The sequence below is a fragment of the Rana temporaria genome, chromosome 3 (genome assembly GCF_905171775.1).
Source record: "Rana temporaria chromosome 3, aRanTem1.1, whole genome shotgun sequence".
NCBI lineage: Eukaryota > Metazoa > Chordata > Amphibia > Anura > Ranidae > Rana > Rana temporaria.
The window spans coordinates 415,820,169-415,847,465 of record NC_053491.1 but is presented as its reverse complement, the minus strand read 5'-3'; the positions used below and the strand labels follow the sequence as shown (position 1 = coordinate 415,847,465).

At 40.4% G+C, this 27,297-nt stretch overlaps 1 protein-coding gene across 4 annotated transcripts in view; it reads left to right on the top strand.

Moving 5' to 3' along the window:
* The window catches only part of LOC120933098 (zinc metalloproteinase-disintegrin-like batroxstatin-2), a 130,496-nt gene extending 103,705 nt beyond the window's left edge, over positions 1–26,791 (top strand). Inside the window, exons 21-24 of one of the 4 annotated variants that reach the window (XM_040346095.1) lie at positions 404–541; positions 14,235–14,294; positions 24,183–24,236; positions 26,301–26,791. In XM_040346095.1, the coding sequence (XP_040202029.1) occupies positions 404–541; positions 14,235–14,294; positions 24,183–24,236; positions 26,301–26,327 (279 nt within the window). In that variant the 3' untranslated portion in view covers positions 26,328–26,791. The remainder of the gene's footprint in view (positions 1–403; positions 542–14,234; positions 14,295–24,182; positions 24,237–26,300) is intronic. The other 3 variants (XM_040346094.1, XM_040346097.1, XM_040346096.1) reach the window with 3 other exon arrangements.
* Positions 26,792–27,297: the final 506 nt, after the last annotated feature.

Here is a 27,297-nt window from a genome sequence, read left to right as displayed (position 1 = left end):
ATAAAAAACTGTCTCATATTGAATACAACAATTGATAAACATACAATATATATATATATATATATATATATATATATATATATATATATATATATATATATATATATATATATATATATATATATATATATATATATATTGTATGTTTATCAATTGTTGTATTCAATATGAGACAGTTTTTTATTGTTCAGATAATACACATATATTTTTATTATTGACTCATTTTCTGGAAAGCATTAACCAACCTCATTGTCAGCATATTCTCTTGGCGATTGTAATGTGTTTTTTCCACCTATGTATTATTTTTCATATTATTTTTCATTCTCAACTGTGCTAACAGTTTATAGTCAGAAAGTAAATACGCAAAATGCTACATCATTAAGTTATCTTTTCATTTCTCTAGGGGAGTTTTGACACTGCGGAGTACCCTCCTTTGCCCCCAGCACAGTCTCAGAAGCCTAAGGTATCACCAGTGTTTCCTCCACAGCCACCGGCCCAGTCTCAAAAGCCTCAAATTTACTGTGAAAGAACCTCAGAAAAGGTAAGTATCTTGTTCTTGATGTACAGTATCTCACAAGGGTGAGTACACCCCTCACAATTTTGTAAATATTTTATTATATCTTTTCATGTGACAACACTGAAAGAAATTACACTTTGCTACAATGTAAAGTAGTGAGTGTACAGCTTGTATAACAGTGTAAATTTGCTGTCCCCTCAAAATAACAACACACAGCCATTAATGTCTAAACCGCTGGCAACAAAAGTGAGTAGTGAAAATGTAAAAAAAGGCAAAATTGGACCCAATTACCAATTTTCCCTTCCAGGTGTCATGTGACTCATTAGTGTTGCAGGGTCTCAGATGTGAATGGGGAGCAGGTGTGTTAAATTTGGTGTTATCGCTCTCACTCTCTCAAACTGGTCACTGAAAGTTCAACATGGCACCTCATGGCAAAGAACTCCCCGAGGATCTGAAAAAAATAATTGTTGCTCTACATAACCATGGTCTAGGCTATAAGAAGATTGCCAAGGTCCTGAAACTGAGCTGCATCATGGTGGCCAAGACCATACAGCGGTTTAACAGGACAGGTCACACTTAGAAAAGACCTTGCCATGGTCGACCAAAGAAGTTGAGTGCACGTGCTCAAGGCCATATCCAGAGGTTGTCTTTGGAAATAGACGTATGAGTGCTGCCAGCATTACTGCAGAGGTTGAAGGGGTGGGGGTCCGCCTGTCAGTGCTCAAACCATAAGCAGCACACTGCATCAAATTGGTCTGCGTGGCTCTTGTCCCAGACGGAAGCCTCTTCTAAAGATAATGCACAATAAAGCCCGCAAACAGTTTGCTGAAGACAAGCAGACCAAGGAAATGGATTACTGGAAACATGTCCTGTGGTCTGATGAGACCAAGATAAACGTATTTGGTTCAGATGATGTCAAGCGTGTGTGGTGGCAACCAAGTGAGGAGTACAGAGACAAGTGTGTCTTGCCTACAGTCAAGCATGGTGGTGGGAGTGTCATGGTCTGGGGCTGCGTGAGTACTGCCGACACTGGGGAGCTACAGTTCATTGAGGAAACCATGAATGTCAACATGTACTGTGACATACTGAAGAAGAGCATGATCCCCCTCCCTTCAGAGACTGAGCCGCAAGGCAGTATTTTTAACATTAAAATGACCCCAAACACACCTCAAAGACGACAGCTGGCTTGCTAAAGAAGCTGAGGGTAAAGGTGATGGACTAGCTAAGCATGTCTCCAGACCTAAACCGTATTGAGCATCTGTGGGGCATCCTCAAATGGAAGGTGGAGGAGTGCAAGGTCTCTAACATCCATCTGCTTTGTGATGTCATCATTGAGGAGTGTAAGAGGACTCCATTGGTAACCTGTGAGGCTTTGATGAACTCCATGCCGAAAATAATGGTGGCCACACAAAATATTTGGGCCCAATTTGGACAGTTTCACTTAGGGGTGTACTGACTTTTGTTGCCAGTGGTTTAGACATGAATGGCTGTGTGTTGAGTTATTTTGAAGGGACAGCAGATTTTGTAAGTTTGCCCACTTACAAAAAAATTAAGGGTCTATAATTTTTACCATAGGTGTATTTTAAATGATAGAGACAGAATATTAGCTAAAAAAAATCCTGAAAAAACACACAATACAAATGTTATAAATTGAGTTACAGTTCAGTGAGTAAAATAAGTATCCCCAAGCAAAACATGACAGTACTTGGTGGATAAACCCATGAACCCTTGCTAGCAAGCACAGAAATAAGACGTTTTTTGTAGTTGGTTACCAGGTTTGCACACATCTCAGGAGGGATTTTGGTCCACTCTTCTTTACATATCGTCTCTAAATCCTTAAGGTTTCTTGGCTGACGCTTGGTAACTCGAAGTTTCATATCCTTCCATACATTTTCTATAGGATTAATGTCTGCAGATTGGCTAGTGTGCTTCTTCTTGCGCCACTTTTTCTTGCATTGGCAGTATGTTTTGTGTCATTTCCATTCTGGAAGACCTATCCACAACCCATCTTCAGAGGGAAGAAGGTGCAAATGCCTCAATGCGGCAAAGTTAGCTGGTACCTTTAACAGAGAAACCCCCAAAGCATAATGTGAAGAAAATAGACTTTATTCAGTATTTTCTCATAGGTTCTTTTTTAAGAATCCCTGGACCGATCAGGGTGAAATTTGGATATGTTGGTCCCCCAGATCGGGGCCATCAGGGGATATGTAATTGTAGGGATACCTTGTGTGGAAAGGGGTGTTCCAACTTTTGGGAAAATTGTGTGATCTCTGCCCGGAGATAATTGGTTTATTCCTTAACTGATCTCAATATCTCCCAGGCAGAGAGAGGACGGGTGTGGGGTACTCCTGTTTCAGCTTCACCGATGACTCTTGTGTCTAAAGTCATCCTATGTCCACTAGGGGCATAGGATGACTGAGAAATTATATCTTGGATTACAGGAGATGGGACAGTAATGATAATTCACAATGTATTCCAGGATATCTTGAAATATTACAGGTTGTTGATTCTAAACCCAACCGGTCAGTAGAAAGAGTGATTCATTCAATGTGGGAACACAGACTGTTAAGGTGTTTAATGCCGTCTGCTACTGTCATGTAAATGAACCTTAGTCTGGCTCTCAAGAACCTTTCATTGTGTGATGCTAATTAACACTGTATTGTGTGAATTTATATTGATGATAAATGTGTATTGTATAGCAGGTAAGAAGAGCTTATCTCTGAGTCACCTTGTCTGGGTAAATGATTAGTAATTAGCTCATGTAGATTATCTCGGAGACAGTATGTCTGTCTCCTAAAGGATGTGTATTGGAGACTCGTTAGTACCCATTGTATGATGTTGTGGGTGGAGTGTGTCATTGTCTATTTGATTACTGCAAGTATACTTTTGGTGTATATAAGAGCCTGCCTTCTCAATAAAGCTGTTCTATGCCTGGTACACCCTTCATGAAGTCTTGGCTCATGTTTGGGGGAATATTCTAACCATTGGGAAGAACCATCCTGGAAACTGCATTCATCTCCACTATCCCTCTACCTCCTATGGTAGCAATAATCACTTATGCTCAGCTATTGAGGAATGGAAAGAAGGCCGCAGTACCATAACCACTGCAGGTCTTAACACCTAATATTTTCACCTCCATGCTTGACTGTAGGGATGGTGTTTTTAGGGTCATAGTCAGCATTTTTCTTCCTCCAAACACAGGTAGTCAAGTTAATGCCAAAGAGCTCATTTGGTTTCTCATCTGACCACAGCACTTTCTCCCAATCCTTCTCTGAATCATTTAGATGTTCATTGGCAAACTTCAGATGGGCCTGTACATGTGCCTTCTTCAGGAGGGGAAACCTTGTGGGCACGGCAGGATTTCAATTCATGGGGGCGTATTGTGTTACCAATGGTTTGTTTGGTGACTGTGGTCCCAACTGCCTCAAGATCATTCATAAGCTCCCTGTCAAGTCACCTGTGGCCAGATGACAGATGTACCCCTTTGGAGTCAGGAGTGCACCACAAGGTAGTGAACCCTATGGCAGACTGCTGCGGATGGAACACAGAGTGGATATGGAAGGCAGGGCATAGAGGAGAGAGGGGAAGCAGCCACTCGGGATACAAGAGATAGTGAGGGGTAAGCCAAGGTCAGGGCAACAAGCAGACAAGGATAAACAAAAGACAGGCCAATGGTCAGGGTCACAAGCAAACAGAAATAGTCAGGGACAAGCCAAGATCGGTACACAGAGATAAATGTAGCACACGGCAAGCAGGAACACAATGCTTAACAAACAATGTTGATCAGCAAGGCAGACCTGCAATGCACTGGTTAATATAGAGCTCCTGATATGGCCTGGGGTGGAGCCATACAGAGAGGAGAGATGATAAAAGCAGCCAGGTGAGGGTGTCTGGCCTCTAAGGTGAACACATGGAGAGGAAGGTAAGCTGCCAGACATTACTACATATCCATGACACTCCCCCTGTGTAGTTGTGGGTTGATCCCTCACTTTTCTCATGATCATCCTTACCCCATAAGTTGCTCCAACAGTTGTCTTCTTCTCACCAAGCTTCTTGATGATGGTATTGTAGCCCATTCCAGCCAAGTACAATCTTGTCCTTGACATCCTTTGACAACTCTTTGGTCTTGCCATGATGATGAGGTTGGAATGGAAGAATGAGTGGAGTGGATTCTGTGTGCAGGTGTCTTTTATACACATAAAGAAATGGAAAGTAGCAAAGGACGGATGGACGTCCGCACACCAAAAAAACTCTTGAGTTGTCTTTATTGAAGGAACATAAGCAAACACTGCAAATACACAGCAGGAATCAAAAACAGCCGACGCCTTTCACACTTGGTTAGTGCTTATTCAAGACCATGAATAAGCACTAACCAAGTGTGAAACGCGTCGGCTGTTTTTGATTCCTGCTGTGTATTTGCGGTGTTTGCTCATGTTCCTTCAATAAAGACAACTCAAGAGTTTTTTGGTGTGCGGCCGTCCATCCGTCCTTTGCTACTTTCCATTACTTAGTGCATTGCCAGCACCCACATCTACCTGGACTTATCCACAATTGCACTTGGTATTTCCCTGGAGCGGTGAACCCCACTATACACATAACGAGTTGTGGTTAGGATTACCTTCTTAACCACTTCAGCCCCGGACCATATTGCTGGTCAATGACCGGGCCACTTTTTGAGATTCAGCACTGCGTCGCTTTAACTGACAATTGCGCGGTCGTGCAACGTGGCTCCAAAACAAAATTGGCGTCCTTTTTTTCCCACAAATAGAGGTTTCTTTTGGTGGTATTTTATCACCTCTGCGGTTTTTAGTTTTTGCGCTATAAACAAAACTAGAGCGACAATTTTGAAAACAAATAATATTTTTTACTTTTTATATATACAAACAGTGTAGCGCTGGAAATAAATCAAAGTGAATAAATCAATAGTCCTACATTATGAAAATTAAAAACAATGATGTGAGGATCAGAAGATATATGCTGAGGGCATATATTGAATATAATGGTTAATGTTCAGTGAAAAAAACAAACAACAATAAGTCCAATTATTCAGCAGATAAAAGTCCAAAGAAAAGGATTCAGAGGAAAACTGTGCATCCAGTGTAGGTTAAATGATTCCAAACAAAACCTGAAGTCAGCCCATCACCTAGTAGTAAAATTAAAGGCTTACCAAAAAGCCTGTGACCACCCTTCTCAGGGGGGTCAAACAAGCCTTTAAGATGAGGTTATCCTGCAGGTCAGCTGAAAAGATCCTCCATCTCCCAAGCCTTTACTGGCTCCAAACCACAGCTCACAGGTGTTTTCAGGAGTGCCACAGGTGTATGTGTGTGGTAATGAGATACACACTCAAAGTGGGGATGAATATGCTGCAATGGAAAAGAAACAAAAAAAGAGTTCCATAGTGCAGGCGTTTTTAAAAGGTTAAAGGATTTATTGGTGGCAATAAAAATACAAACTCTCGTATTCAGCAAGAGATAATAAATGTCCTTGCAAGGAAATAAAATCAGATAGTAGCTCCGTTTGGCATCAGGCCGCCTATGGGAACAACACTCGCACGCGCCTCTTATACCATCCTGAACAACAACGGAATATAGCCATTGGTTCAACAGCGGGGCCACCACAGAGCTAAAAACAGGTGTACACGGAGAGCCGAAAATTATCGGGATCATCAGCGACATCTGGTGAATAGGTAACACAGTGCAGCAATTAAAAGGATGTATATTAGTAAAAAAACACAGTGACATCTTGTGGACAATTGTCAGAATGCTCATAAACACAACAGAAGCAGTGTACAACATTGCAAATAACATCACCATGCTCCTTCCTTAATATTATCACTGTTAAAAACCCTTACGAGCTAACAAAATAAAAATTCATATATTCAACAATACATGAGAGCAAGCTCAGCATTTTGGAATGTATATTGCAAAAATACAAAAAATACAAAAAATGTAGTGGTTGTAATTTAGAGATTATCACCTTCTAGAGAAAGTTCCTATAGGAGGAATAACCCCTACGAAAAGACTATCATAGGAAAAAGATTTTCTCTAAAAAAGATATGGAAAGAGGACATGAAGCCATCATTAATGGGAAGGGACATCAACCATTATTTATAAAGCAGTTGATGTCCCACTCCACATTAAGACCTCCCGGGACGTGACATTCAAGTCTTTGGATCCAGCCAGTTTCCGCCCTAGAAATTGTCCTTTTACCATTGCGTCCGCGCCAATGAGGCATATATTTCTCCAGGGCTATGAACACCGTCCCAGTTGGGTCTCTATTGTGTTTCAAATCATAGTGTTTGTCAAAACCAGCTATGATATTGGAAATATGCTTGCACCATTTAACCTGAAGTTTACAGACTGTGCAGCCAACATATTCAAGCCCACAGGGGCACCTTAATAAGTATACAGCGCATTTCGTGCTGCAAGTGATAAAGGATTTGATCGGATACGTGACACCTGTCTTAGTGGAAGTAAAGTCTGTAAATCTCCTACCCCGAAGGGCATTAATATTGCAGAGATAAAAACCTTTAAAATCCCCAAAAAACAAAGGGCGTGTAGGTGGGTCCAGTACATTTGGTGCAACCGAGTGTCTTAGATTTGGAGCACCCCTAAATAGGACTCTGGGGTTTTCTGACAAAAGTGGACCCAATATTTTATAATGTTTAATTACCGGCCAGTGTTTCTTAATAATGCGTTTAATGGCCCAATGTTGGCTGGAAAAGGTCGTCAGAAAGGCCAATCCGAAATCCTCCCTGGTGTCCCTTTCGGGTGGTCTCTCAGAGAGGAGTGTGTGACGATTTCTTGTCCCCACCTCTTTTTGGTGAGATCAAGGCTGGCCCCATCATAGCCTTTTGCTAAAAATCTAGAGCGTAGAATTTCAGCTTCTCTATGGAAGTCCAAAAGGTTTGACAAAAGGAGATTGGTGGGACTTTAAATGAGGCATGGGAAAGTGCCTCCATCCCAGTTATAGCGAGCAAAGAGGGGACAGTGGGACGTTAAATGAAGCAGTTCACAGGCGGGGAGAAAGGATGAAAATAATCAAGTTTAATGAATGTATAAAATACCAATGTATTAATGTATGAAAGGTGACATGTGTCAGTGCACACAAAATCAACCTACATGGACATATACATATAATAAACAGAAATCATTAAACAGTAAAAAAGATTATAATCATGAATAAAAACAGGTGTACATTCAGCAGCACATGACAACATGATGTACCGGTGTAAATCATAGCAGGTATAGATGGGTATCGTCTTGTTGGGACAGGTAACTGCATCTTTAGTGCCCGACACGTTTCTGTGTTTCTGTAAAAACACTTTCTCAGGGGCGGATGCTAGGAGTATCTGAAATGTTAAGGTATGATTGTGTCAAAGTATTGGCCAGGTGCACTAGAACGGACAGTATGTCAATTCAGGTACTTACAATGTATATCACATCAGGGTGCAGTATGGAAAAATGGGCCAGGGGGGATATGTCTCTCCCAGGAGCTGGGACGGCGAGGAAACCAGCACAGCACGAAAGCATACCGGCATCACCTCCGGAGTACAGGCCACCCATCTCCACATCACAGCCAAGGGTAATGAAGGTAGTAAGTAGGTAACTAAAGGAGGAGAGTAGGTCCAGTTAGGATTCACCCTGATGTGATATACATTGTAAGTACCTGAATTGACATACTGTCTGTGATTTATGATTTACACCTGTACATCATGTTGTCATGTGCTGCTGAATGTACACCTGTTTTTAGTCATGATTATAATCTTTTTTACTGTTTAATGATTTATGTTTATTATATGTATATGTCCATGTAGGTTGATTTTGTGTGCACTGACACATGTCACCTTTCATACATTAATACATTGGTATTGTATACATTCATTAAACTTGATTATTTTCATCCTTTCTCCCCGCCTGTGAACTGCTTCATTTAAAGTCCCACTGTCCCCTCTTTGCTCGAAGTCCAAAAGGTTTGTGCAATTTCGCCCTAGGCGCAAAAATTTACCTTTGGGTACTGCCGACTGCCAGGAGCGGTGATGACACGAGTCAAGTGGTATATAACCCTTCCTGTCTGTCGGCTTGAAAAAATGTAAATGTAATAATTTTACCCTCTTCAATGCGAATGTCGAGATCCAGAAAATTGATACGGATAGGGCTTCGCTCATGAGTCAAAACAATCCCTCTGTCATTTAGGTTTAAAAATTAGATAAAAGCATCTGCAGATTCAACATCACCATCCCAGACGCACACAATATCGTCTATAAACCTTTTCCATAATATAAGGCTAGATGATCTATCTCGAAAGACTATGTCCTCCTCCCATTTTGACATGAATAGGTTGGCCATACTGGGGGCAAATTTAGCCCCCATAGCCACGCCCCTTGTTTGCAGGTAATGGGTGCCATTATGCCAAAAATGGTTATGTTTCATTGCGAAGTCCAATAGTTCCATCACAAAATTACTATGTGTTATGGACAGATTGGAATCACGAGAAAGAAAGAATTGTACTGCTTCATGTCCTAAGTGGTGTGATATGGACGTATAAAGAGAAGCAACGTCTGCTGTGATCAACACATGATGTTTTCCACTCAATATTACAGAGTGTGTTGATCACATGTTTCGTATCTTTCAAGAAAGAAGGAGTGCCCATCACCAGTGGTTGCAAATAATGATCCACATACTTGCCAATTCTAGATGTTATAGAATCTATACCACTGATGATGGGTCTTCCAGGAGGATTCACCAGAGTCTTATGCACCTTGGGCAATATGTACATCACTGACAATCTTGGTGCCAAAGGAACTTGATGATCTTTTTCCTTTTTATTTAAAATGCCCATATCATATCCTTTGGTGATTAGTGACTTTAACTCGCGTTTGAATTGTATTATGGGGTCCATGGCGAGGATAGAGTAAGTCTCAGTATCAGACAAAATTCTTGTCATTTCTGAAAGATAGGAGGTCTTGTCTACCATGACAATAGCACCTCCTTTGTCCACCGGACACATGATAATATCTTTCCTGTTACACAGGGATTCCATGCCTAGTTTCAGGTCATGTTGAGCCTGTACAGGTTGGATATTAAGTTTATCTAGATCCTTTATTAATAGGTCTCTAAATACATTAAGATTTGGAGCTTGAGTGCTCGAAGGATTGAAGGAGGCGTTAGCCATTCGGGAATGTGTAATGGCCGAGGATTCCCTATTAAGTTGCCTAGTGGGAATACTCAAAATATATCTTTTGACATTTAGTTTGCGAGTATAGTATTTGTCCAAATTCCGAGGTGGGACAAACTTCAGACCTTTGTTCAGGATTGTTAATTCCTCATTTGAAAGTTGTTGAGTACTGAGGTTAATTATACCTGTATTGTCTATACTCTCCTCTGTCTTTTTGCGGTGAAGTTTTCTCCCGCCTCTGCACCCTCTCCTGCGTCCCCATTTCTTTTGTTCCGATTTCTGCGGTAAGACGAAAATCCCACCCTGAGTTATTCTCCGTTTATAACCCCTGAGGGGGTCTAGATGTATTGCGATTACCACTCGAATTCAATGTTTTTCCACCCCGAATTGTCTGCAGAGGTGTAAATCTGTTACCTGTACCAACATTGTAATGACCCCCGTTATTAGGGCGGCCTGACTCTGAAAATCTGGTTGTTCGGATTGGTGACGCCAGACTAAAGGGGAATGGTGATTCGAACGAGGAATGAAGTTCCTATAGTTACCTTTACTTCTCCTTTGTTGAGGTCCTCTTCTGCCCCTCCTCGGGGTAAGAGGATGTTCTTGTGGGGGATGGGAAACTTGTTGATTGACATGATCATCTCGTGGTAACCCCCTCTGTTCAGGAAAGGAATTTTGGGGAGCAGCTGGGCCAGCATTGCTGTCCGGGACAGGGCCGGGAATAGCTTGCCATTTAAAAACTATTTTATCCTTATAATCTTTTAAATCTCTATTGTACTTTCTTTTTTTCTTAATTTTTTGCTCTGTTTCTTCTTTAATTAGGATAGCTTTTAATGCATCTGATCTGTGTGACTAATCTGGTTCAGATTTAAACCGAACAAGTTTATCTCTGATGACATTAATTTCACAATCTAGCATAGTGAGTTTTCGTTTATTTTTTGCTATCAAAAATTGCAAAAAATTTATGCCTGCTTCATTAAAATATTTAAACCATTCTGCAGGCTCACCATCATCCTTCTGGGAATTGACATCCCATCAGAGACTCCTGGGAACCATATCTGCCTTAACATATTCCTCAAAGTAAGCTATGTCCCATCTGGTGTGAGTTTCAGTAATGGTGAGATTTTTTAATCTAAGGAAACAACCCGTTAGATCATCTCTGGGGTCATCGTTACCATCAAATACCCCCACAGTGTTGGTAACAAGTTGTGACCTATATTCAAAAATATCCATTATGGATATACCAGCTGCAAATACAAAATATATCAAACAGAAAAATGTGTATAGAAGGGAAGGGGAAAGGGGAAAATTTGCGCTTGGTAAAATAGATAAAATGGAATAAAAATATGTTGATAATCCCTGAGGGTAATATCAATAATCCCTGAAGGTGTCCTGCAGCTAAACACTAAAACCTTGATACCAAGTCAAAAGAAACATATATACAAACAGTGTAGCGCTGGAAATAAATCAAAGAGAATAAATCACGTCATATACATTATGACAATCAAAAGCAATAATGTCCAATGAATCAGCAGATGAAAGTCCAAAGAAAAGGATTCAGAGGAAAACTGTGCATCCACTTAGGTTAAATGATTCCAAACAAAACCTGAAGTCAGCCTATTTACTTTTTGCTGTAATAAATATCCCCCAAAAATATATAAAAAACATTTTTTTTCCTCAGTTTAGGCTGATACATATTTTTTTAAGCGTTTATTGATTGGTTTGTGCAAAAGTTATAGCGTTTACAAAATAGGGGATAGTTTTATGGCATTTTTATTAATATTTTTTTTTTTTACTAGTAATGGCGGCGATCAGCGATTTTTATCGGTACTGCGACATTATGGCGGACACTTCGGACACTTTTAACACATTTTTGGGACCATTGGCATTTTTATAGCGATCAGTGCTATAAAAATGCATTGATTACTATAAAAATGCCACTGGCAGGGAAGGGGTTAAAACTAGGGGGCTAGGAAGGGGTTAATTATGTTCCCTGGGTGTGTTCTAACTGAAGAGGGGGTGGGACTGACATGGGGAAATCACAGATCGCTGTTCATACATTGTATGAACAGACGATAAGTCATTTCTCTCCCTGACAGGAGAGTGTTTACACACACAGCTCCCGGTTCTCGCTCTGTAACGATCGTTTTCGGGTGCCCGGCGGTGATCGCGCCTGCCGGGCACGCGCGTCGGCATCAGGGGCGCGCGGGCGGCACGCGTGCCCCTATTGGCTGAACTGCGAGATGACGTATAGCTACATGATCTCGCGCAGCCGAGCCGACCTGCCACCGTATAACTGCGGCAGCTGGTCGGCAAGCGGTTAAATTTACAGGACTAATCTGTGTACCACATGATAGACATGTGCACACTGAAATATTTTGTTTCGGAATTTCGTTTTCGTTCGAAAAATAAATGTATTTACTTACTCCCGAAATTCGTTTTTATTTATTTCGTTTTTTGGTTGGAAATTGCATTCGTCCGAAAATCCGAACGAATTAAGTTTGAATCTGTCATTGAAGGCTTATGGTGTCTGACTGTCTGTCGAATGTTCAAATAAGATTAGACGGAGCAGCGAAACTGTACGACGCTGCAATCATACTTTTCTGGTCGATTGTTCCGCCTACAAGCTATAGTAGAATTCTAATGTTGTATGACACTAGTAATAATTATATTTATTAATTATTATTACTAGTCAACCAACATTAGAATTTTTCTATAGCCTATGGGCCGAGCATTTGACCGGAAATGTATGATTGCAGCGTCGTACAGTTTAGCTGCTTATCAAATCTTCTTAGAACTATCAACAGACACCATAAGCCTTCAATGACAGATTCAACGTTTGTATGTTTTCCGATGCTTTGTCAAATCTTCGTCATTCATGTTGAATTGTCAAGTTAGTTCTAGCTATTTTACTGCTCCTCCTCTCTGGTTACAATCAGCCAATAACATTCATCATCATCATCATTATTTTTATTTTACTTCCCCCACCCAATTCTAGCAGCGATTATTTCTCTCTATGTCGAATCTTTTCTCTCTATGTAGAATAATCTTAGACTAATAGAGTTAAGGTTAGGCACATTCGACCAACGAAAACTAAAATAAAGCATTTGTTTATGTCGGAACTTTCGGTTTTTGTATTCTGTGCGTTCGTTTTCGTTTGTTAAAACGATTACGAAAATACCTGAAATTCGGACGAAAACGAATGCACATGTCTACCACATGAGCACATGTAGCCAGTCTGTGGGAGTCAGAATTATTGTTGGTTGGTAGGGGATAAAATACTCATTTTACTCACTGAACTGCAACTCAATGTATAACATTTGTATCATGTGTTTTTTCTGGATTTTTGGTTGATATTTTGTCTGAAATTATGGACCCTTCATTTCTTTGTAAGTGGGCAAACTTACAAAATCTGCAGGGGATCAAATAATTATTTTCCCCATTTTTAGGACTACAGAATGATTAGTGTCTGTGTTGTGAATAATAGCATAGGGGCGGTTTTTAATAGTTTATAAAAAAAAAAAAACTTTGCAAGGATGACATCACTCAGTCCTCAAAATCGCTGTGTTGTCAGCCCACAACAGGAGCTGAGAGCATTTCAGGCAGTTTAACACATGTTTTTCTGTACTTCAAAGAGTCTATAAAGGTATAAAACATTGAGAAATGTGCATGTATTATAGAAATTTACCGTATGTTTTTTTATTATAATATTTTTCCCAACATACAACTTTAAAGTGGTTGTAAAGGCTTAAGGTTTCTTACATTGATGCATTCTATGTAGAGCTACTAGATAAGATCGCCTCCTTGACCCCTCTTTTAGCTTCCAAGGACTTATAGAAAGATAGGCCCACCAGCTTAGCACAGCTGGGACTTTGATGAATAGGCTGGATCATCAGAAGGATGGAAAGATGACCAAGCAGCTTGTCTGACTGGGAACCTCTTCTCCCAGGAAAAGTCCCTGCTCTGCTGGAGCTACAAAAATATTCAGGCTGCTCATCTGACTCTCCCACCCACTATGTTGTGCAGATCTTGCAGCCGGCAGAGCCCACAGCAGCCCAAAGTAATCACACACACACTGCTCTTTTGATAGGTAGAACCACGGCACTAAATTTGCCACGGCACTAAATTTGCCAGGGCACTAAATTTGCCTAGTCAAACCTAACAGACTATCTAGGAGGGAACTACATCAGTAACACAGTTTTATTTTTCTTTTACTTTCATCCATCATATCATTTTTTTTTTTTTTTGGACAGTCTGAAGGCCCTAGATGTTGCCAGGTTGATCATGATGATTTAGGGTATCATAATAGTAACGTTTTCTTTATTTAAATGTATTTACACAATCCATAAAAAGGACAGACGATCCAGCATTTTTTTAATATTGACATTGCCCTATTAAAGGCTAGAAGGGGTCAAAATTGTTTAGTGACGTAGAAAAGCTGTATAGATTGGCATTGGTATGGCCTTAGGAACGCTTACCAAAATGCCCTTATAAACGAAAACCAACAGGATCATGCTATCACTTTCTCTGTTCCTTATCACAGACTTATCTTGGAGACTCCCAGTCCCTCGCTCAGCCTCCAGCTCCGTCTCAGAAGCCTCAGGTAATATCTTGTTACAGTATACTAAATGGTGATAATGTGAAAAATATCTACATATGACATGCAGGTGGACATGTCATCCTTGTAAAATTCTCAGCTAAGAACGCCCTCCTGCCTGCATGACTGAGCTAAGGGCAGATGGATCACAGGAAGTAAATGTTACATGAATCATCTGCCCTTACTCAAGATGGCCACAGCAAAAAAATGCAGTAATAAGCGATAATGTGCGATAAAGTTGTGAAACAATGATAAAGTGTGCTAATTCAAGAAGCTATGCAGCAAAAATAAACAAATATGCATGAATGATTATTCCTAATATAAAAAATAAATAAAAATGCTGTAATATGTGATAATATGCAATATTAAGTAAAACAGTGATAAAGTGCGCTAATACAAGAAGATATACAGAAAAAAATGACAAATATACCGTATTTACCGGGGTATAGCGCGCTCCCGCGTATAGCGCGCACCCCTAAACTTGACCCGGATTCCTGTGAAAAAAAGATTTTTTGTACTTACAGTTTTGGTGTCTTCCGCGGCGTCCATCGGCGGCCTCGTCGGGTCTGGGGTCCATCTGCGGCTTCGGGTGTCCTCTTCGTCGGGTCCGGCGTCCTTCTGCGGCGTCTTCACATCCTCCCCGCTCGTTTGCCGCGCCGAGTTTGAATACTGCGCCGACATATACCGAGCGCAGTACACTCGTGTATCGTCGGGCAGGCTCGGCTACTCTCGTGGTGACGTCCTGTACGTCCAGGACGTCAACGCGAGAGGCGTCGGAACTGCCCGAAGATACACGAGTGTACTGAGCTCGGTATATGCCGGCGCAGTATTCAAATTCAGCGCGGGAAAGCGGGTATCGGCGTATACCGCGCACCCACGATTTTGCCCTGATTTTCAGGGCAAAATAGTGCGCGGTATATGCCGATAAATACGGTACATGAATGACTATCCCTAATTAAAAATAAATAGAAATAATGCAGTGATCTGCGATAATATGTGAAACAGTGATAAAGTGCACTTATTCAAGAAGCTAGGCAGCAAACAAAAGGATAATATGTAAGAATGACTACCCCTAATTTAAAAAAAAATAAAAAAAAAATATATGCGATAATATATGAAACAGTGATAAAGTACATTTCACATTTTACAAAAAAAAGATATTAAGATAAGTCCCAAATAATAAAGTGCATGTGCATCAAAAAGTGGTGAGATGTGAAGATCAAGTGCCCAAAAAAAAAATAGTTCTTGAAAGTTGTGAACACAGTTGCTCCCATCAGGAGTGTGCCCTAGTAGCTCACCTTAAACAAGACCACAACGGGTCTAGTGGCGCTTTGGTATGTATATATATATATATATATATATATATATATATATATATATATATATATATATATATATATATAGATATATATATATATATATATATATATATATATATATATATATATATATATATATAAAATCTCCTTAACCACAGTTCATGTTCCAATATCCTGTCCTCTCCTGCATCGAAATCCACAGCTGGTCTGGCAAGGCTTTAATATGTGGGTCCTTTATGGACAATCACATTCCACTCTCCTCTCCTTATAGCATAAACCCAGGGATGTGGTATATGGCTCAGTAATCGAGGATAAATATCTGCTATGCTGTATTAGATCTCCTCCTCTCCTCTATTCACAGGCCTTACAAGACAAATAAGAACTCCATAGTGTAGTAATTTCTCAGAAGAAATTGTTTTAGTAAAACATAATACCTTACATCTAGGTTAAAAGCAAGCAGTATCGATAAAATCCCTACTTCCAGTCTCGGCCGTGACCGGAATTCATGTCACTGACTTCTCCTACGCGTTACGTTACTGGACATGTGACTTTTTCATAGCTTCTTGAATCTTTGAAAGTCATGTATTACTGCATTTTTTTTATTTCTTTTTTTATATTAGGGATAATCATTAATGCATATTTGTTTATTTTTGCTGCATAGCTTCTTGAATTAGCACACTTTATTATTGTTTCACAACATTATAGCATATTACTGCATTTTTGTCTTTTTGTTTCTGCATAGCTCCTTGAATTAGCACACCACTTTCATTTGAATGAAGTAGCGCTAATTACTCTAATAATAAAGTGCTAGGTGAAAATAATGCCGCGTACACATGATCATTTTTCGGCAGGAAAAAAAGTAAGTTTTTCGGCATGTGGAAAAAACGTTGTTTTTTCCAACTTCATCATTAAAGCGACGTTGCCCACACACAATCGTTTAAAAAAAATGCTCTAGCAAAGCGCGGTGACGTACAACACGCACAACGGCAGTATAAAGGGGAAGTTCTATGCAGATGACGCCACCCTTGGGGCTGCTTTAGCTGATTTCCTGTTAGTAAAAGACAATTCGCGCTTTTCTGTCTGTTACAGCGTGATGAATGTGCTTACTCCATTACGAATGGTAGTTTTACCAGAACAAGCGCTCCCATCTCATAACTTGCTTCTGAGCATGCGCAGGTTTTTTATGTTGTTTTAGCCCACACACGATCATTTTTTACAACCCGAAAAACGATATAGTTTAAAACGTTGTTAAAAAATGCAGCACGTTCGGAAAAAAAATTTGACGTTTTTCAGAACCCGAAAAATGATGTGAAGCCCACACACAATCATTTTAAATGACATTTTTTTGAAACGTTGTTTTTTTCATGCCGAAAAATGATCGTGTGTACGCGGCATGACAATAGAAGATGAATAAATATGATATAAAGTGCATTACATCGAGATGGCATCTAAATAAAAAATCAATCAACTAGATAAAAGTCCATAAAGATAGAAATATATGTAAAGTGCATATAAATAGTGCATCCACAAAGAATCTGATGATCCATGGAGAGAATCAGTCTTTAAAACAACAGGATGATTTCATATGTAAACAGAATGGAGAGGGGGAGAGGGACGGGTAAGGGAGTCCAAATCTGCAGGTTTATGTAGATATCACAGAATTATATCTCGAATCCTCCCCCAGTTGTGCTAGCCTCTAACCTCATTGATGGACCACAACAGGTCTAGTAGTGCATCAAACGGTGATGAACAGCAGAAGTCAATTGCTTTCTCCTCCTTGGTGTGTCCTGGAAAGGGAACCACTGTAGCTATACCTCCGATCTCACCAACGATTTCCTGGGAAATATTAACTCCAGATCCATGGGGTTAAAAGAAAAAAAGAAGGTTCACCATAGTATAGTAGATTTTAAAAGCAGGTTCTTGCATTTATTAAAAATATGCGATACAGTAAAAACGGCAAAAAACGCCAGACAACAAAATAAACGTCATATGCAGGGACTTCCGGTCACGACTGTAACCGTAACTGATGTCACCAAGCTCCCCCCGACGCGTTGCATCACTACACACGTGACTTGGGATGTGACTTGATAAAGTCACGTGTAGTGACGCAACGCGTTGGGAGGAGCTTGGTGACGTCACTTCTGGTTATGGCCGTGACGGAAAGTCCCTGCATATGACGTTTATTTTGTTGTCTGGTGTTTTTTGCCATCTTTTACTGTTATCGCTTATTTTTAATATACGCAAAAACCTGCTTTTAAAATATTCTATACTATGGACCTTTTCTTTTCTTTTAACCCAGTGGATCTGGAGTTGATATTTCCCAGGAAATTGTTGGTGAGATCGGAGGTAGAGCTGCATGGTTCCCTGTCCAGGACACACCAAGGATGAGAAAGCAATTGCCTTCTGCTGTTCATCACCGTTTGATGCACTACTAGACCCGTTGGGGTCCATCTAGTTGGGAGGCTAGCACCACTGTGGGAGGATTTGAGATATAATTCTGTGATATCTACATACACCTGCAGATTTGGACTCCCTTACCTGTCCCTCCCCCCCCCTTCTCCATTCTGTTTACATATGAACTCATCCTGTTTTTTTAAAGACTGAGGCCCCATACACACGAGAGGATTTATCCGCAGATACGGTCCAGCGGACCGTATCCGCGGATAAATCCTCTCGAGGATTTCAGAGGATTTCTATGCGATGGCGTGTACACACCATCGCATTGAAATCCGCGCTGAAATCCTCTGCCGATGACGTGTCGCGCCGTCGCCGCGATTATGACGCGGCGACGGGCGCGACGCTGTCATATAAGGAATTCCACGCATGCGTCAAATCATTACGACGCGTGCGGGGAATCCCTTTAGACGGATGGATCCGGTAAGTCTGTACAGACGAGCGGATCCATCCGTTGGAATGGATTCCAGCAGATGGATTTGTTGTGCATGTCAGCAAATATCCATCTGCTGGAAATCCATCCCAGGGGAGATTTCTCTGCGGATAAATATCCGTTGGCGTGTACACACCATAGGATCTATCCGCAGAAACCCATTTGATGGGATTTATCTGCGGATAGATTCTATGGTGTGTATGGGGCCTGATTCTCTCCGTGGATCATCAGATTCTTTGTGGATGCACTATTTATATGCACTTTACATAAGGACTTGTTTATAGTTTACTATATTTCTATCTTTATGGACTTTTATCTAGTTGATTGATTTTTTATTCAGATGCCATCTCGAAGTGATGCACTTTATATAATATTTATTCATCTTCTATTGTTATATTCACCTAGCACTTTATTATTAGAGTAATTAGCGATACATTATATTTTCATTATTTGTTTTAGAGTGTTGAGGTCACTTGATAATGGTTACAGCTTTTTCATGTGTATTTCTAGGGTGATATATTATTATTTGGAATTTATTTTATAAATCAGTTTTGGTTGGCTGTGAGGTCCATAACAGCGCACAAGAACTTTATATTTATTTTCAGCTAGAGAAAAATAATTTCTCAACAAACTAAAGCATGGAGTCATGGATGGATGGATGAGTTCACTTTGAATGTTCATGATACAGTGTATACTGTGTAGTTCCACTTTAAGCAAACGTGTAGTGTTTTTAATTTTATTTTAACATTTATATTTCTTCAGGTTTTAAACAGACCTAAAAATATCACTTTAGTAAGGAAATTACCCCAAACCCCATCCCTGTGATCTTTCCTCCTTATGTTTACAGTGTAAGGCCTCATACACACGATCGGATTATCCAACAGGAATTGTGTGATAACAGGCTGTTGTTGGAAAATCCGACCGTTTGTATGCTCCCTCGGACAATTGTTGTCAGATTTTCCACCAACAAACGTTCGATAGCATTCTTTAAAATTGTCCGCCAACAAATGTGTGTTGTCGGATTATCTGATCGTGTGTACACAAGTCCTTCGGACAAAACTCCAAAGTACAAACACACATGCTCAGAAGCAATGCAAACCATAACACGACATTAGCAGAAGTTGCCCAAAGGGTGGCGCTAAAGAGCTGAAAAAACACATAGTTTTGCCGTTTGTATGCAAGACAAGTTCCTGGTAAACACCATTCGGACAAAAGTCCTACGCTTTGTCCGATGGAAATCCGATCGTGTGTATGAGGCCTTGTACACACGACCGTTTTCCTCGACAGAATCCATCAGGAAACTTGGTGGCAGAGCTTTTTTGCAGAGGAAAACGGTTGTTTGTATGTTTTTCGTCGAGAAAACTGACGTGGAACTCGATGAGAAAAAAAGAGAACAAGTTCTCTTTTTCCTCGTCGGGAGTCTCAATTTCCTTGTCGTGTTTCTCATCGGGCTGGTTTACAACAAGAAACACGTTTGTGTGTATGCTTAGAAACCGGCGCATGCTCAGAATAAAGTATGAGACGGGAGCGCACCTTCGGTAAAAGTAGCGTTCGTAATGGAAATACCACATTTGTCACGCTGTAACAGACTGAAAAGCGCGAATCGTCTCTTACCAAACTTTTACTAACACGCAGTAACATGAGATTAGCAAAAGCAGCCCCAAGGGTGGCGCCAGTGGAATCGAACTTCCCCTTTATAGTGCCGTCGTACGTGTTGTACGTGACCGCGTTTGAGAACGATGAGATTTTGTCTTGACAGTGTGTACGCAAAGAAAGCTTGTCAAGATTCTCGACAAGCCTAACAAGGAACTCGTCGGGGAAAAAGATGTTTCATTTACGACGAGTTCCTCGGTCGTGTGTACGAGGCCTGAGGCTTTAGACTGACAGCACTGTTCAAAGCAATAGAGCCCTGTGAGATCTTTCCTCTCCCAGTTGAGTGCTGCTGTACAGGAAATGACAGGTGTATAATATAAAGACAGATTTGGTTGCTTAAACTAGCTGTAAATAAAATTGCATTTAATTATTTTAGCCAGTATAATTGGATTAACCGTTTGCCATCTAGAGCAATTTTGACATTTTCAATAACATATTAAAATCAGCTTTTTTTGGTGGAAAATTATTTAGATATTTCTGCAACTGTTTATCAAGTGCAAATTTTCTAAAAAAATTACATTTTGTTTGCAAACTATTACAATAATTATATTGTAATAGTTTGCAAATTAAATTTAATTGTAATTTTTTCGGAAAATTTACATTTGATAAACAGCTGCAGAAATATCTAAATAATTCTCTAGCAAAAAAAGCTGATTTTTTTGGTAAGTAAATAGGTACTAAACATGTCAAGATTTGAAAAAGACTGTGTCAGTGGGGTCCAAGCAGCTTAAAGATTCATGGCAGAACAGAGAGCAAACATCATATTCTATACAAAACAAGTCACATTAGACCCAGGCAGTGTTTATACATATAAAGTTCTTAACAAAACATATGTGGTCTGATCATTAAATGTTCATCCTGTGAGGTCCATATACAGAAATGTAGAGGTATGTTATAACTGATAAAGACAACCACCAGTCCTTTAAATCCCTTAAATGGAAATCTTGCTGATGCCAAAGAATGACACCTCCACACGTGCACTAAAAGAAAAGGAGGGGGTGTGTAGATAGATACCCCCTCTTGGGTCAACTCTGACCAGAGAGAGCTTGGATATCAGCATGTGTGTCACGGGTTACAAGGCGAACCCCACGGGGCTCTCCACCCCCTGGTCACTACGCTCGTTGTTTTGCTCCACCCTGACATGTTTCATCATTCAACATCATCTGAGGGTGGAGCCAGATAACGTGTAAATCTAACTGTTTTTTTAGATTTTCACATGTCAGCACTCATAATTGGGAGGTTCGGTTTTGCCTGACCTCCTGGTCTTATCACCAGGCACGCGACTCTTTAAATCAATTAACAGGCACTCTCACTGGGGTCTGTGTGCAATATTTTTAATGTATAAGTCTTTATAATTTCACATTCTATCACATATATAATTCCTCACCAGATCACTCAGATTTTGTGGACTATTAGTATGTCCTTTTGTAAGGAATTAACACTTTTTGTTATTTAGGTCTATTATATTATATAATTTTTATGGACTAATATCCAAAGAATTATTTTGATTTACGGTGCTTTCCGGTCTTCAATGTGGTCGTTTGACCTTTTGAGGCTGTAATGTGCTGGAGGTTTGTTATGGGATTGAGATTATTTCCTATCCCTTCCTCTTCACGTTGGGGTGAATCAGCCTCACGTTTATACGCTAGATGGCAGTGGTGAGCTTACGAGGAGACGCTACAGGAAGAGTGTCTAGTGCCAGGCATCCAACTTCCTCCCTGTCCTTCTCAAATGCCCCTTCCTTATTTTCTGGCAGCCGCCAGTTTTTGAGACATAAATCTGGTTTCCGCCCGCTACGGGTGTTTTTATGTTTTTTAGTTAAGTTATTTTCGCTAAATTTAGTCTTTGCTGCCTTGCAAGTGGACTCGCGGTGTGCGGTCCGAGTAAGGGCAAAGTTTTACCATATTAAAGATGGCGTTCCTGGACTCATGTGGCATCCTCTCACAATAGGCAGTGGGTCTATTTATAGAAGGTGATTTACTGCATGGCCCTACCCCCATTGACAACGTCCAATTAGTGACCAAACGCGTCTGGGAGGATCACGCAGTGACGTCACCACGCCAAGGAGTAGGGCTCCTGTATGCCGGCCGGCCGGCAATTTATACAGATGCTGTTTTTATACGCTCGTTTGTGAGTATGTTTTACCTTCTTTTTTAAAATAAAAGTGTATGGTTATAGAGTTACGCTATGTGCGCCTCTTTTTTTGTTTATATCTGAAACGTTGGAGCTGACATCACACTGAAAGGACAGGGGGCTCCCTGGTGGATAACGTCCAAGGATTAAAGGCCTCGGCTGGGTTATAGCCATCTGCCTTAACTGCTTGCCTTTTGGTAAGTGGCTCTTCTTTCCGGTGGAGGGTCACTTTTGTTTATGTGTCACTTGGTGGTGTGAAAACGTATGAAGTATTTTCGCCAGGGTCCAATCTGCCTACCTTGTGAACATACAACTGTTTTAATCAATTACGGAACCAAATCACAAGCTCAGAGACTGTGTGTTTCAATTGACTGTTTTGTGGCGCGGCTTTTTTTCTGTTTAATTTTTGCCTTTGTGTTATCGCACGCCAGCTGCTGCCTGGGGTATAGGGTGGGAGGTTACTAGCGCGGTTTCTTGTTTTTTCTTTTTAACTTATACCACCAAGACGGCACTCCACCCTCAGATGATGTTGAATAACGAAACGCATCAGTGTGGAGCCAATCGACGAGCGTGGTGACATCAGCGATTACCAGGAACTAAGGCTACAATCCCAGAGGCTCTGTTAAACAGTGAGCGCTAGGAGACACCGTATGCTTTCTGAAGCTGAATCTATATGAATTAAGGCTGTGACTTTTATGTTCTATATGAGTGTACATCCGAAAGGGGGCTTGTGATTGTAATTAAAGTTTTTAAAATGTGATTACACTATGTCCGTTTCTTTTTTCTTTTATTGAAATCACTGAGTGATGATCAGAGTGGCTGGCCAGTATTGAGCAGGGAGTAGAGACACCCATGGGGTTCGCCTTGTAACCCGTGACACACATGCTGATATATAAGCTCTCTCTGGTAAGAGTTGAACCAAGAGGGGATATCTATCCACACCCCCCTCATTTTCTTTTAGTGCACGTGTGGAGGTGTCAATCTTTGGCGTCAGCAAGATTTCCATTTAAGGGATTTAAAGGACTGGTGGTTGTCTTTATCAGGTATAACGTACCTCTACATTTCTGTATATGGTCCTCACATGATGAACATTTAATGATCAGACCGCATATGTTTTGTGAAGAGCTGCCTGTCTAATGTGACTTGTTTTGTATATTTGCTGTTTTTTTCAGTTTTTTTTTTATAAACCTATTTTAGATAGTAGCTGTTGCCATTAGTGTTGGCAGTAATAAGATGTGTGTTTACTGCACCAAGAGCGCTTGCTTATCTGATTTGAGATTGGGCCTATTTCTCAACTCACATTTTAAGACATCATATTCTGCGGCTCCTGTAGGGGCAAGCACTACACCACTGCCAAAAATAACTTTTTATAAGAAACTGACCGAAGAATAGTCCGAAAATATTCATTTACAAGAAACCTTTCTCCAGCCAGAGACTCAAGAGCATGATGTCTCTTGCATCACACAGGGAAGCTAAAGCCAGGCTGTCAATCACAGCTCACATGACATTTCTGTAAATCCTACCACAGCCACAGCGCTTTGAAAATGTAACCATCAAGAGGAAGTGGTTAGAGAGAGAGATAAGGGCTACTGACACATGACCAAAAGTCAACATTAGAAAATCAGTAACGACGTTGTTTCGTCTGCTAAGGATGAATATTTTGGGGAAACAAGGATTACAGTTGAAACAGCTAATGGAGCAGATTATGAAGACACCACCGTATTTGCATGCTTGGGGAATAGAAGAGTTCACTTTTGTCACTTTGTAAACTCAGCTCTCCCCATCCCATTTCTATTCGCCTTCACTTCCCTGCTGTTAGCTCCTCTCTGACTTCCCCTTTTTTCTATTGCTTTGGATGGTCATTGACTTTTAACTACTTTAATGTTTTTAATTCAATTGCAGAGGCCAACTGCTCCTCCTCCACCCAGACCATTGCAAACAATTGCTCCACCACAGGTAATGTGTAGATATGAACTATTGTGTGGAATGACAAACACAGAAATGTGTCTAGGAGCATAATGCAAATAGCGATGATGTACTATAGTCCACCACATAGAAAAAAAAAACATAAAATGAAAAACTAAGATATTTATTAAAGACCAGGACTTTTCTGACATTTGTTGTTTAGTATGTATGCTAGAAATTTACTTAGAACCCCCAAATATTATATATTGTTTTTTAGCAGAGACCCTAGAGAATATAATGGCTGTTGATGCAATATGTTATGTCAGACTTTATTTTCGCAGCTGTCTTTCAAATGCAATTTTTTGGGAAAAAATACAATTTAATGAATAACAAATAAAACAAAACTCTAAAGTTAGCTTTTTTTATATAATGTGAAAGATGATGTTACACCGAGTAAATAGATACCTAACATGTCACGCATTAAAATTGCACACGCTTGTGGAATGGCGACAAACTACAGTTTTGTTGGCGGACCTGAACGGCTGCTCCATGCAAGCCTATGGAGCGTCGGATGTCAGCGGAGACATGTCCGCTGACATCCAACTCGATCCGCCAAAATCAGAGGTATGGCGATAAGTCCATGGCGGATCGGGTGAGATCTAATAAAAATGGATATGCTGTCCGTTTCCATCAGATCTCTCCATAGGAGACAGCAGCGCTGCACAAGCCCCTCCCAGCTCAGTGAGCAGAGAGGGACTTGTCATCCGCCGGCTCAGCGGAGAGATCTCCTTCTGAGCTGGCAGGCTCCAAAGCGACGGAGTCCGCCTCGTGTGAATGAGGCCTTTATGCCTCGTACACACGACCGAGAATCTTGTCGTAAAAGAAACGTTGTTTTCCTCGACGAGGTTCTTGTCAAGCTTTCCTTGCACACACACTGTCGAGACAAAATCTTGTTGTTCTCAAACGCGGTGATGTACAACAAGTACGACGGCACTATAAAGGGGAAGTTCGATTCCACTGGCGCCACCCTTGGGGCTGCTTTTGCTAATCTCATGTTACCGCGTGTTAAGTAAAAGTTTGCGCTTTTTAGTCTGTTACATCGTGATGAATGTGCTATCTCCATTACGAACGCTACTTTTACCGAAGGTGCGCTCCCGTCTCATACTTTATTCTGAGCATGTGCGGGTTTTTAAGCATACACACAAACGTGTTTCTCCACGTAAACCAGCCCGACGAGAACCGCAACAAGAAAATTGAGACTCCCGAGAGAAAAAAGAGCGCATGTTCTCTTTTTTTCTCGTTGAGATCCACGACAGTTTTCTCGACAAAAAACATACACACGACCGTTTTTTTCGGTAAAAAAGCTCTGCCAGCAGTTTTCTTGATGGTTTTTGCCGAGGAAAACGGTTGTGTGTACGACGCTTCACAGAGGAGGTCTAATGCTACAATTATTGTTCTCACTCCAATGATTGCAGCGATACCTCACATGTGTGGTTTGAACATCGTTTACATATGCGGGCGCGACTTACGTATGCATTCCCTTCTGCGTGCGAGCACAGAGGGAAGGGGTGCTTTACATTTTTTTCCTATTTATTGTACTTTTTATTCTTATCTTGTCAAAGATAAGCAACAGTGGGTTCTAGCAAGCTTACAATAAAGAGGCACAGGTTTTCTAAAGCTCTGTCATACCTGGAATAGAAGCTTGTAGTGTGCATTGAAATTAGCGTAAGCAATTTCAGTACAGAAGAGAACAACTGTGCAAGACTGAATTGAAGGCTGGAGTTCATTGTGCATTCCACCCCATCTAATAATGAATCAAATAATGTGACAATGTTATACATTTTGTGTATTTTTTCCAACTCCATTTTTTTGAGGTTACATTCTGCTAGATCTCACTGGACATATTTTGGAGGCTAGTAAATAACCTTCTAGATGTTTTACTTTATGGGGTCTCATAAGGAAGAGCTCTCCCTCACTGTGTTCCAAGCAGTTGGTCAAATTGTCCACACTAGATCCTGTGTTCTTCTATAATATATAGATGTATTCATAAACAAACCACATCAAGTAATGCAGCTCTGTATCCTCAGTCCTTTATGATTCTCCCTGTTGTTTCAGACTATGAAACCCAATTACAGAAGATAAAAAAGAAGACGCAATATGTTATATGATTTGTGTGTATAGCTCCTCTATATTTACCTATGTTCTTTATTCTTCACTCTTCCTACTTCTAAAAACCTGTCATCAGTGGTTTGATAACTGTCTACTAATACTTATTCTAAAACCGTTTAACTTTTTTTTATTTATTTTTTAACAGTTACCTTTTAACATTTGTATTAAAGCTAATTTTTATATAAATAAACCTGCTCTTCTATGATCTCACTGTGTACTTGTGATTGAGGTTGATTTCCTAAAGGATTATTATTATTTTTTTCACTTCAACTTTGCAATCAAGTGCAAAACAGATTTTCTTTCTATTCTGCACATAATTGGATGTTGAAAGTAAAAATGTGTGCAGGGAAACTCAGCAAAACATGTAACTACTAAATATGCATGACAATACACAAAAAAACAGATACCATATTGCACGTTAAAAATAACACATAGGGGGTTATTTACTAAAGGCAAATCCGCTTTGCACTACAAGTGCACAGGAAAGTGCACTCGCTATAGATCCGAGGGGGACATGCAAGGAAAATAAAAAACAGCTTCCCCTCATTTCAGAGCTTCCCCTCAGATCTACAGCGACTGCACTTCCAGGGGTGGGGGTAAGAAAGAATCGATGGAGGAAGATTTCAGCTAATAGAGGAGACAATAGCACAAGGGACACATCTATATCCCACTGACTGTATGTAATGTCCCTTGAGCTTTTTATTTGTTGATTTCTGTTGAGAAAAATGTATTTTGTGCAACAACTACTGTACATCAGTATTAGTAGAGCTATATTCTTCAAACAGTAGATGGCAGTGTTTATAAGTTTGTATCTGCCTCTGTGGTAACACAGCTGCAACAATGCTTACATTTGCAAATTTGACAAACCAGAACTACCAATCTTAGAAGTTCAAGATGAAAATACTTCTATGAACAGATGGTACGTGGAAATGTATAAATTAAG